The following is a 13162-nucleotide window of genomic DNA, read 5'->3' on the forward strand; positions in this document are numbered from 1 at the left end:
CCTGTTCCTCCATTCCATGAGATCATGGTTTACATGCAGCCCCAGTCTTTCTACTCGCCTTTGTCCAATATCCCCAACTACCTTTGGGTGGTTAATAAAGTGGATCAATCTCAGATTTAAAATGATCAGTTGATCAAGAATCAATTGCTGTTTGTGAGTTCCAAACTCCTATCATTCTCAGCATAGCACTCATTCAAAGACCAACACAAGTACAATGGGCCAAATGGCCTCCCCCTCTACATGCTCTGTTCTGATTCTATGAAATGCAATCTCGGCTGATTTGGTTATGAATGAAAACAGCTAGTCCCATGGTAATAAAGACATGAACATATTTAATCAATCCACTTAATTCAGGATTCCCTGTTTGTACTCACTGACTGACGTCTTGGGCAAACTTGCCTCTACCTTTGAGCACACGCTGGTGCAGCTCGTCCAGTGTGATCAGACCTGGCAATGGTAGGATTCAGTATGAGAAGCATTTCCCAGTCATTGTTTGCACCAACTCCCATTCACCCATCGCCTGCATGCTGACCGAGCTTCACAAGCTTCAGTTTTAAAAGTCTCAACATTGCATTCAAATCTCACCATGGTCTCGCCCCTGCCCTGTCTCTGTAACATTCAACCCATCAGCCTCCAAAATCTACATTGTGCATATTCCCAATTTTTCTTTTTAAAATAAATTTAGAGTATCCAATTATTTCTTTCCCAATTAAGGGGCAATTTAGCATGGCCAATCCACCTACCCCACACATCTGTGAGTGTGAGACCCAAGCAGGCAGGGGGAGAATTTGCAAACTCCACACGGACAATGACCCAGGGTCAGGATAGAACCTGGGAATTCGGCGCCGTGAGGCAGCAGCGCTAACCACTGCACCACCATGCTGTCCATATTCCCAATTCTCATTGCTCCACCACTGGCAGCCATATCTTCATATGCCTGGGCCCCAACCTCTGGAATTCCCTCCATAAACCTCTCCATATCTCTAGCTCTCTCCTCCTGCAAGCCGCTCCTTGAAATTTTTCAGTCATCTGCCCCAATATCCACTTATGTGGCTCGGTGTCAGGTTTAGAAAGCATCTTTAATACAACTGCGACAGTAACAGCGCTATATAAATGCAGGTTGTAGTTGTAAACGGGGCTAAGGGTGACAGCATTGTACAGAAGACTTCCATACACCTTAAACAAAACTTCTGCATTTTAGAATCCTGCAACCACTGCATTCAGAAAACAAGAGTGTAACCTGACTTAAAATACAATTAAATCTCCACTCATGACCACAGCCTCAAACAAATCATCTCGCCTGTTTCTGTAGTGTAGTGGTTATCAAGTCTGCTTTATACGCAGAAAGTTCTGAGCTTGAAACCATACAGAAACATTATCAAACAAATCATCTCCCCGACAACTGGTAATGAGAGATTCACCTCCGTTTCTGTGTTTCAGAGCCAGACACACTTCAATAATCTGCACTCCAAGTTCATAGTAAAAGTCTCCAACACCCAGCATCTCTGACCAGAATCCTTTGCCAGCTGTATATAGGAAATTAAAAAGTAAAACATTATGTTTAGATGATTTCTTTTGTTATCACTGCAGGAAAACAGAATTCTAATCAACTTCTCCCACATTGCATCACCATCAAACACTCCCAGGACAGGTACAGCACGGGGTTAGATACAGAGTAAAGCTCCCTCTACACTGTCCCCCATCAAACACTCCCAGGACAGGTACAGCACGGGGTTAGATACAGAGTAAAGCTCCCTTTACACTGTCCCCATCAAACACTCCCAGGACAGGTACAGCACGGGGTTAGATACAGAGTAAATCTCCCTCTACACTGTCCCCATCAAACACTCCCAGGGCAGGTACAGCATGGGGTTAGATACAGAATAAAGCTCCCTCTACACTGTCCCCATCAAACACTCCCAGGACAGGTACAGCACGGGGTTAGATACAGAGTAAAGCTCCCTCTACACTGTCCCCATCAAACAATCCCAGGACAGGTACAGCACGGGGTTAGATACAGAGTAAAGCTCCCTCTACACTGTCCCCATCAAACACTCCCAGGACAGGTACAGCACGGGGTTAGATACAGAGTAAAGCTCCCTCTACACTGTCCCCATCAAACACTCCCAGGACAGGTACAGCACGGGGTTAGATACAGAGTAAAGCTCCCTCTACACTGTCCCCATCAAACACTCCCAGGACAGGTACAGCACGGGGTTAGAAATTGGATAGATATGAATTAGCAGGATTACAGGCGAGGGGGTCCACTCCAATTGTAGCACACATGTCCTGAAACTGAACACGAAACTGTGAGCTTTTCCGAATCTCCTGCTTGTGCTTGCTGGCAAATTCCTCCAGATGTGTCTTGAACATTTCCAGCTGCTTTGACATCTGCGTACAATGAGAAAAATTCAGTATGGTTTGGGTAACAAGGCCCACTGGTCCCTCTGTATAAGAAGGTACTGAAAGTACAAGTGTCAGCATCAGACAGTAAAAAGACCAATGAATCGGTTTTGTGCTTACGATTACATCCACTCACCTGAGCCAGCTGATCCTCGGCCATCACTGTTCCTCGCTCTTTATATTTGGCCTAAGGCAAATCCAATTACAAAATGTTAGGCAACAAAATAACATGAAGAAAAAAAGTACGGATAGACATGCATTTCTGTAGCACCTTTCGTGACCTAAGGACGCCCCAAAGCTCTTCACAGCCAAAGAACAACTTTTGAAATGAAGCCACTGTTGTATTGTTTGAAACACAAAAGCCAAATTGCACACAGCAAGAGGGGCTTGTTTAGCTCAGTGGGCTAGATAGCTGGTTTGTGATTTGCTGGCAGAACAAGGCCAGCAGCACGAGTTCAATTCCCGTACCAGCTTACCCGAACAGGCGCCAGAATGTGGCAACTAGGGGCTTTTCACAGTAACTTCATACTTGTGACAATAAAAGGTTATTATTATTCTTAAGATCCCAAACATCATTGTGACAATGGGCAGATAATCTGTTTTTTGTGATGTTGGCTGAGGGGCAAATATTGGACTCGTTACACCACAAATAAATCCCCTACTCTTCATTGAAAAAGTGCCACTGTCACCCAAGGGTACAGGCAAGATGTCCTTAGTTTAATGTCCCATCCAAAAGGTAGCCCCTCTGACAGCACCGCACTCCCTCAATACTGCATTAGACCTCAATTTCTTTGTACGGTACCAATTAACAACACTAGTTCTCGTATTCCTTTTTCACACTCTCCTGCAGCACAGTAGACCCAATCACACGGAGGATCAGGGGGTCACAGCACAGGCGAATCATGCTCTCATCAACCATTCAGCAGGCATCACTAAATTGTGAACAGATCAAAGACGCTGGCTAATTTACTCTCCCAACTCTCAGGTCGCTGAAACCATCCCAACTGAACGTGAGATCGGCTAATAGTGCATGAAGATGAGGATGTCCCTGGTCTCTTGTCGAGTCAAAAACATTTTCCTCAAGTCAGACAGGAACAGGAGTAAAATAATTTAACCCCTCGATCCTGCTCCACCATTCAATAAGATCATGGTGGATGAATAGTGGTCTCAGCTCCACTTTCCTGTCTGCCCTTCAGAACCCTCGGCAACTTTATCTAACATAAATCTGTCTAAACTGGACTTTTCGTGGCAGCTATGTGTCGAGCACCCGTACCCGCAGTGGCTCTCATCAGGGTACTTTCATTTTGACCCTTTTTGCCCCGTCTCTGGGTGATGGTTGGGGGGGAAATTCGATTAGATTGGTGAGATAAGGTCCCCACATAAAAGTAATGCCCAACAAGTATAATTCAAGACAGATGTTGGGGAAAGAATCAGCGTCGGACTCAGTAGCCTCGAGTCTCGGGGGTGGGGAGAATGGCGGAGGCTCCTGCTGCGACTTTGGCATCTCCATGAACGGCCAAGATGCTGGCAAGTTTCTTGGTGGACTCATTCAAGAAGCATCGGCAGGTGGTCGCCGAGGACCTTGATAAGGCAATAGAAGGGGCTCCAACCCCCATCTGTACGCCCTTAGAGAAGGCGAACGGGCAGGCAAAGGAACAAGGCGCAGTGATACTAAAGGTGGAGGTGGCACTCTCGGATCAGAGTGACCAGATTGTCTCCCTGGAGGCGGAGATGGCGTTTCTGGCTGAAGAGCACAAAGTGTTGAAGGCCAAGGTAGACGATCTGGAGAACTGCCCCAGACGGCAAAATGTAAGAATCATTGGGCTGCCGGAGGGTCTGGAGAGATTAAATCCTACAGACTATATGTCCCAGATATTTGGGAAGATGGTGGGGGATGAGGAATTGCCATTCCCCCCCAGGCCCATCAGTCGCTGAGGCAGAAGCCTGATCTGGGGAACCAGCACTGGAAATAGTCAGGTTTCACAGGTAACAAGACAAGGAACAGGCCCTGAGGTGGGCAAAAGGCCATCGAGCCTATAGATGGGAGGGCCATGCCGTCAAGATATATCAGGATGGGGGAGCAGAGCTGGCGAGAAGGCCTGCGGCGCTCAATAAGGCCAAGGCCACGTTGTCCAAGAGTAATGTGCGATTTGGTGTGGTGTACCCAGCTCGTCTTCGAGTGGCTTTTAAAGAAAGAGAATATCACTTTGATGTGCCGGAGAATGCAAATGAGTTTGTTAAGAAACATGGACTGGGGGCAAACTAAATAATTGTTTGTTGTTAGGTACATTTGCATCTGTATATATTGCGGGATTTTGGTATTGTGGGTGATCCTTCCTAAAATCTGGTGCCCAGAACGGCTGACAGTGACTTCATTTGGCATCTAACCAGGGTTTTGTAGAACTACAGCATAACTTCGGAGTATTTATACTCCAATCCTCTAGACATAAAGGTTAGCATTCCATTAGCCTTTTTGATTATTTTCTGCACTTGGTTCTGGCATTTTAAGGATCTCTGCACCCGAGCCCCCAAGTCTCTTTGGACATCCACTGTACTTAACCTCTATCCATTTAGAAAGTACTCTGTTCCATCCTATTTTGGTCCAGAATGGATAACCTCACACTTGCTTACATTAAATTCCATTTGCCACAATTTTGCGCATTCGCCTCGTCTGCCAATACGTCCTTGCAATGTTATGCGATCATCTAGGCTGTCTACAATGCCTCCCAACTTTGTATCATCCACAAATTTGGATATATGATTTTCTATGTCACCATCCAAGTCATTAATGAATAGTGTCAATAATTGAGGCCACAGCATAATGGCACCCCACTAGTCACCTCCTGCCAATTAGAGTATTTACCCATTATCCCCACTCTGTCACCTCGCCACTCAACCAGTTTCCTAACCATGTCAATAATGTGCTCTTAAACTCTGTGGGCTTCCATCTTAATTAACAGATTCTTGTGAGAGACTTTATCAAATGCCTTTTGGAAGTCCATATAAATGACATCCATAGACATTCCCCTGACCACTACCTTAGTCACCTCCTCAGAAATTCAATAATATTAGTCAGGCAAGGGCAGCACGGTGGGGCAGTGGGTTAGCCCTGCAGCCTCACGGCGCCGAGGACCCAGGTTCGATCCCGGCTCTGGGTCACTGTCCGTGTGGAGTTTGCACATTCTCCCACAACCCAAAATGTGCAGAGTAGGTGGATTGGCCATGCTAAATTGCCCCTTAATTGGAAAAAAATAATTGGGTAATCTAAAATTTAAAAAAAAAATATTAGTCAGGCATGACCATCCCTTCACAAATCCATGCTGGCTCTCCCTGATCGCCCAAAGTTTTCCAAGGTGCTGAGTTACTCCATCCCTGATCATAGACTCCAGCAATTTCCCCACCATAGGCGGCACGGTAGCACAGTAGTTAGTACTGTTGCTTAACAGCTCCAGGGACCTGGGTTCAATTCCCGACTTGGGTCACTGTCTGTACGGAGTCTGCACGTTCTCCCCGTGTCTGTGTGGGTTTCCTCCCACAAGTCCTGAAAGACATGCTTGTTAGGTGAATTGGACATTCAGAATTCTTCCTCAGTGTACCCAAAGAGATGCCAGAGTGTGGCGACGGGGGGCTTTTCACAGTAACTTCATTGCAGTGTTAATGTAAGCCTACTTGTGACACTAATAAAGATTATTATTATATTAAAGGCTCCTCCCTCCCTTTCACCTCTTGATTTAAAAAAAATAAATTTAGAGTACTCAATTCCTTTTTTCCCATTAAGGGGCAATTTAGTGTGGCCAATCCATCTACATTTTTGGATTATGGGGGTGAAACTGACGCGAACACGGCGAGAATGTGCAAACACGACACGGACAGTGACCCAGAGCCGGGATCGAACCTGGGACCCGACTCCATGAGGCAGCGGCACTAACCACTGCGCCACCGTGCTGCCCCTTCACCTCTTGATTTTCAAGAATCTCACCAAGTTTTCCAAGTCCTCTACCATGAGGACAGACACAAAATAACTGTTCATGGGGTGGCACGTTGGTTAGCACTGCTACCTCACAGCATTGAGGACCCACGTTAGATCCCAGCCCACTGTCCGTGTGGAGTTTGCACATTCTCCCCATGTTTGTGTGGGTCTCACCCCCACAACCCAACGATGTGCAGGCTAGGTGATTGGCCACGCTAAATTGCCCTGAATTGGAAAAAAAGATGTGGTACTTAAAAAATAATTATTTTTTTTTTAAAGTAACTTTTTTTTTAAATAGCTGATCAATCCCTCTGCCATTCCTTTGCTTTTCATTGTCAATCCTAAGGCTCTTTCTCCAGAGGATCAACACCAGCTTTAGTTAGTTTTTTCCTGTTGAAATACGTCCTATTGAATATGCAGAAACAGTTTATCGTGGAGTCTGTACAACTTTCTTCAGTAATCATATGGAATAGAAACATTAACTCTGCTTCAAGGCAGCAAGGTGGTACAGTGGTTAGCACTGCTGCCTCACAGCACTGAGGACCCGGGTTCGATCCTGACCCCGGGTCCCTCTCCGTGTGAAGCTTACACATTCTCCCCGTGTCTGCGTGGGTCTCAACTCCACAACCCAAAGATGTGCAGGGTAGGCGGATTGGCCACGCTCAATTGCCCCTTAATTGGGGGGGGGGGGGGGGGGGGGGGGGAAATTGGATACTCTAAATTTATTTTTTAAAACTCTGTTTCTCTCCACAAATACCGTCAGACCTGCTGGGTTTACCCAGCATTTTCTGTTTTTATTTCAGATTTGAACAGTATTACTTTCAATTTGATAGTATGCTTAACTTCCTTATTTAGCCACAGCTGATACCTTTCTTTGTTACTGGGATAAATCTTCACTGAGCATTATTAAATATCTACCTTTTAATCTGGTTTCCCAGTTCACTTTAGCCATCTTAGCCCTCATATTCTCATAGTTACATTTGCTTAGGTTTAAACCACTAGTCACAGACCCATCCTTCTCCATTTCAAACTGGACACGAGCAAATAAGCCTGGCCAACATTCCCAATGTCGTACTGTGGGAGCGCTGTCTTTCAGATGATCCATTAAACTGAAACCCTGCCTGTCCTCTCAGGTGGGAGTAAAAGATCTCATGTCACTATATTGGTGAACAGAAGGGGAGCGTTATCCCGTGACAGGCAAATAATTATCTAACAGCCGACTCCTCTTCCTATTTCTTATGGTCATAACCAACATCACAAAAACAGATTATTTAGTCCTGATTTGTGGAGCTTGCTCTGCAGCAAATTGGCTGCCACGTTTCCTACATTACACAACAGTGGGCCGGTTTAGCTCACTTGGCTAGACAACTGGTTTGTGATTCCTGTATCGCTGAGGCTACTCATGAAGGCCCCGCCTTCTCAACCTGGTGGTGATCCCCAGGTTAAATCACCACTAGTCAGCTCAAAGGGCCATCTGGGACTATGGCGAATTTACCTTACCCATTACAAAACAGTGACTACTCTTCAAAAATACATCATTGGCTGGAAAGTGCTTTGAGGCAACCTGCTGTCATGAAAGGCACTATAAAAACGCAAATACTGAGGAAAGTTCTAAATTTAAAGAATGGAAGTCGGAAGTTATATTTTACACTGGATTTGATTTTAAGAGCAGTACTGCAATGGAATGTGAACCTACACTGTGTTCAAATCACTGGGCGGGACTTGAACCTACCGCCTTCTGACTTGGAGGTGAGAATGCTACCTATGGAGGCAGCTTGAGCAGTATTGAATTTATTTTATTTTCTACAGATGCACGTCCGATCAATCACAATTTATAATACAGTACCCCTTTTCCCCTGTAGTATAAATTGTGATCCCTTGAAATTTGGTCATTCTTGCATTTGTCCTGATAAGTGCAAGGGGAAAAGCTTTGGCAATATGTCCCTCTTCAACAATATTCATGATAAAAACAGTATATAATACTGTGTAATATACCCCAGTGTGCAGAATGTACAATATGGTACACTTCCGTCTTTCGAACTCATATTTATACAGTTTTAATTTATTCTTAGATTCTAACTGGGAGTAAGGGGAATAGATTCTAACTGGGAGTAAATGGGAATAGATTCTAACTGGGAGTAAAGGGGAATAGATTCTAACTGGGAGTAAAGAGCAATAGATTGTAACTGGGAATAAAGGGGAATAGATTCTAAATGGGAGTAAAGGGGAATAGATTCTAAATGGGAGTAAAGGGGAATAGATTCTAACTGGGAGTAAGGGGAATAGATGCTAACTGGGAGTAAAGGGGATTAGATTCTAACTGGGAGTAAAGGGGAATAGATTCTAACTGGGAGTAAGGGGAATAGATTCTAACTGGGAGTAAAGGGGAATAGATTCTAACTGGGAGTAAAGGGGAATAGATTCTAACTGGGAGTAAAGGGGAATAGATTCTAACTGGGAGTAAAGAGCAATAGATTGTAACTGGGAATAAAGGGGAATAGATTCTAAATGGGAGTAAAGGGGAATAGATTCTAAATGGGAGTAAAGGGGAATACATTCTAACTGGGAGTAAAGGGCAATAGATTCTAACTGGGAATAAAGGGGAATAGATTCTAACTGGGAGTAAAGGGAATAAATTCTAACTGGGAGTAAGGGGAATAGATTCTAACTGGGAGTAGAGGGCAATAGATTCTAACTGGGAGTAAAGGGAAATAGATTCTAACTGGGAGTAAAGAGCAATAGATTGTAACTGGGAATAAAGGGGAATAGATTCTAAATGGGAGTAAAGGGGAATAGATTCTAAATGGGAGTAAAGGGGAATAGATTCTAACTGGGAGTAAGGGGAATAGATTCTAACTGGGAGTAAAGGGAAATAGATTCTAACTGGGAGTAAAGGGGAATAGATTCTAACTGGGAGTAAAGGGAAATAGATTCTAACTGGGAGTAAAGAGCAATAGATTGTAACTGGGAATAAAGGGGAATAGATTCTAAATGGGAGTAAAGGGGAATAGATTCTAAATGGGAGTAAAGGGGAATAGATTCTAACTGGGAGTAAAGGGGAATAGATTCTAACTGGGAGTAAAGGGGAATAGATTCTAACGGGGAGTAAAGAGCAATAGATTGGAACTGGGAATAAAGGGGAATAGATTCTAACTGGGAGTAAAGGGAATAAATTCTAACTGGGAGTAAGGGGAATAGATTCTAACTGGGAGTAGAGGGCAATAGATTCTAACTGGGAGTAAAGGGAACAGGTTCGAACTGGGAGTAAAGGGAATAGGTTCGAACTGGGAGTAAAGGGAATAGATTCTAACTGGGAGTAAAGGGCAATAGATTCTAACTGGGAATAAAGGGGAATAGATTCTAACTGGGAGTAAATGGAATAAATTCTAACTGGGTGTAAGGGGAATAGATTCTAACTGGGAGTAGGGGGCAATAGATTCTAACTGGGAGTAAAGGGAATAGGTTCGAACTGGGAGTAAAGGGAAATAGATTCTAACTGGGAGTAAAGAGCAATAGATTGTAACTGGGAATAAAGGGGAATAGATTCTAAATGGGAGTAGGGGGCAATAGATTCTAACTGGGAGTAAAGGGAATAGGTTCGAACTGGGAGTAAAGAGCAAATAGATTCTAACTGGGAGTAAAGAGCAATAGATTCTAACTGGGAATAAAGGGGAATAGATTCTAAATGGGAGTAAAGGGGAATAGATTCTAACTGGGAGTAAAGGGGAATAGATTCTAACTGGGAGTAAAGGGGAATAGATTCTAACGGGGAGTAAAGAGCAATAGATTGTAACTGGGAATAAAGGGGAATAGATTCTAACTGGGAGTAAAGGGAATAAATTCTAACTGGGAGTAAGGGGAATAGATTCTAACTGGGAGTAGATGGCAATAGATTCTAACTGGGAGTAAAGGGAACAGGTTCGAACTGGGAGTAAAGGGAATAGGTTCGAGCTGGGAGTAAAGGGAATAGATTCTAACTGGGAGTAAAGGGCAATAGATTATAACTGGGAATAAAGAGGAATAGATTCTAACTGGGAGTAAAGGGAATAAATTCTAACTGGGTGTAAGGGGAATAGATTCTAACTGGGAGTAGGGGGCAATAGATTCTAACTGGGAGTAAAGGGAATAGGTTCGAACTGGGAGTAAAGGGAATATGTTCGAACTGGGAGTAAAGGGAATAGATTCTAACTGGGAGTAAAGGGCAATAGATTCTAACTGGGAGTAAAGTGTAATAGATTCTAACTGGGAGTAGAGGGCAGTAGATTCTAACTGGGAGTAGAGGGCAGTAGATTCTAACTGGGAGTAGAGGGCAGTAGATTCTAACTGGGAGTAGAGGGCAGTAGATTCTAACTGGGAGTAGAGGGCAGTAGATTTTAACTGGGGTAATGGGGAATAGATTCTAACTGGGAGTAAAGGGCAATATATTCTAACTGGGAGTAAAGGGCAATAGATTCTAACTGGGAGTTATGGGGAATAGATTCTAACTGGGAGTAACGGGTAATAGATTCTAACTGGGAGTAAAGGGTAATAGATTCTAACTGGGAGTAAAGGGGGATAGATTCTAACTGGGAGTAAAGGGCAATAGATTCTAACTGGGAGTAAAGGGTAATAGATTCTAACTGGGAGTAAAGTGAATAGATTCTAACTGGGAGTAAAGGTAATAGATTCTAACTAGGAGTAAAGGGCAATAGATTCTAACTGGGAGTAAAGGGCAGTAGATTCAAACTGGGAGTAAAGGGAATAGATTCTGACTGGGAGTAAAGGGAATAGATTCTAACTGGGAGTAAGGGGAATAGATTCTAACTGGAAGTAAAGGGCAGTAGATTCTAACTGGGAGTAAAGGGTAATAGATTCTAACTGGGAGTAAAGGGAATAGATTCTAACTGGGAGTAAAGGGAATAGATTCTAACTGGGAGTAAAGGGAATAGATTCTAACTGGGAGTTAAGGGAATAGATTCTAACTAGGAGTAAAGGGAATAGATTCTAACTGGGAGTAAAGTAAATAGATTCTAACTGGGAGTAACGGGAATAGATTCTAACTGGGAGTAACGGGAGTAGATTCTAACTGGGAGTAAAGGGAATAGATTCTAACTGGGAGTAAAGGGAATAGATTCTAACTGGGAGTAAAGGAAATAGATTCTAACTGGGAGTAAAGGGAATAGATTCTAACTGGGAGTAAAGAGAATAGATTCTAACTGGGAGTAAAGGGCAGTAGATTCTAACTGGGAGTAAAGGGTAATAGATTCTAACTGGGAGTAAAGGGAATAGATTCTAACTGGGAGTAAAGAGAATAGATTCTAACTGGGAGTAAAGGGCAGTAGATTCTAACTGGGAGTAAAGGGTAATAGATTCTAACTGGGAGTAAAGGGTAATAGATTCTAACTGGGAGTAAAGGGAATATATTCTAACTGGGAGTAAAGGGAATAGATTCTAACTGGGAGTAAAGGGAATAGATTCTAACTGGGAGTAAAGGGAATATATTCTAACTGGGAGTAAAGGGTAATAGATTCTAACTGGGAGTAAAGGGAATATATTCTAACTGGGAGTAAAGGGAATAGATTCTAACTGGGAGTAAAGGGAATAGATTCTAACTGGGAGTAAAGGGAATATATTCTAACTGGGAGTAAAGGGTAATAGATTCTAACTGGGAGTAAAGGGAATATATTCTAACTGGGAGTAAAGGGAATAGATTCTAACTGGGAGTAAAGGGAATAGATTCTAACTGGGAGTAAAGGGAATATATTCTAACTGGGAGTAAAGGGTAATAGATTCTAACTGGGAGTAAAGGGAATATATTCTAACTGGGAGTAAAGGGTAATAGATTCTAACTGGGAGTAAAGGGCAGTAGATTCTAACTGGGAGTAAAGGGAATAGATTCTAACTGGGAGTAAAGGGAATAGATTCTAACTGGGAGTAAAGGGGAATAGATTCTAACTGGGAGTAAGGGAAATACTCAAATGTGGGAAAAGCAGAATGAATTGGAATTTACCTCTGCCAGTTTCCTCTTGGCAATGGCTCCGGCTCCAACTCCCCTTCGGTGCATCTTTGCAGAACTTGGGCTCTGGTTTGTTTTGTGCTGGAAGAATCAGGAAGCGGGCTGCCGGCCCTGCCCCGCTTCCCGGTCTCCGGCTCCGCCTCCTTCCCGGCCCCTCGCTGACTCCATCCGCTTGCGACACGGAGGCGGCACCCCGGCCCGCGGCCTAGGCCTGGGCGGCGGAGCGGCCTAAACCCCGGCCCGGAGCGGCCTAACCCCGGGCCGGGCCGGAGCGGCCTAACCCCGGGCCGGGCTGGGCCGGGCCCCCCTCCCCGCTGTTATTTTGTAAAGACACTTTCCACACCCCTCACCTCCCGCTTCCCTCCTTCATTGATCCGGTGTCTGAATCAGCGCCATTTCCGCTGTTTATAGAAACTACATTTCCCATCCTGCTTCCAACTTTCATCCTCTGTCCACAACCACCCCCAGTTAGTTTATACACGGAATCTTTAATATTATAATAATCTTTATTGTCACAAGTAGGATTACATTAACACTGCAATGGAAGGGGCAGCACGGTGGCGCAGTGGGTTAGCCCTGCTGCCTCATGGCGCCGAGGTCCCAGGTTCGATCCCAGCTCTGGGTCACTGTCCGTGAGGAGCTTGCACATTTTCCCCATGTCGGCGTGGGTCTCACCCCCACAGCCCAAACATACGCAGGGTAGATGGATTGACTACGCTAAATTGCCACTTAATTGGAAAAAAATGAATTGAGTATTCTAAATTTTAAAGAACACCCAACCTCCTCCAGCCTAC

General features: G+C 44.2%; 1 protein-coding gene across 1 annotated transcript; it reads right to left on the minus strand.

The window, feature by feature from the left end:
• Positions 1–251: 251 nt before the first annotated feature.
• Positions 252–12603, minus strand: snf8 (SNF8 subunit of ESCRT-II). The gene is made up of 5 exons (XM_038779805.1): positions 12363–12603; positions 2540–2590; positions 2253–2391; positions 1422–1526; positions 252–447 (listed from the first exon to the last, which is right to left on the minus strand). The coding sequence occupies exons 1-5, from the start codon at positions 12414–12416 to the stop codon at positions 371–373; spliced, it is 426 nt and encodes a 141-aa protein (XP_038635733.1). The 5' UTR covers positions 12417–12603; the 3' UTR covers positions 252–370.
• Between the last annotated feature and the right edge of the window lie 559 nt (positions 12604–13162).

The sequence above is a fragment of the Scyliorhinus canicula genome, chromosome 19 (assembly GCF_902713615.1).
Source record: "Scyliorhinus canicula chromosome 19, sScyCan1.1, whole genome shotgun sequence".
NCBI lineage: Eukaryota > Metazoa > Chordata > Chondrichthyes > Carcharhiniformes > Scyliorhinidae > Scyliorhinus > Scyliorhinus canicula.

Excerpts from the sequence above, each read along its gene's own strand:
- snf8 (XM_038779805.1), bottom strand. The coding sequence starts at position 12,416 with ATGCACCGAAGGGGAGTTGGAGCCGGAGCCATTGCCAAGAGGAAACTG. Across the intron at positions 2,392-2,539 it reads CCGAGGATCAGCTGGCTCAG|ATGTCAAAGCAGCTGGAAAT; the intron begins GTGAGTGGATGT and ends CATTGTACGCAG. Across the intron at positions 1,527-2,252 it reads TGGAGTGGACCCCCTCGCCT|CTGGCAAAGGATTCTGGTCA; the intron begins GTAATCCTGCTA and ends TCCTATATACAG.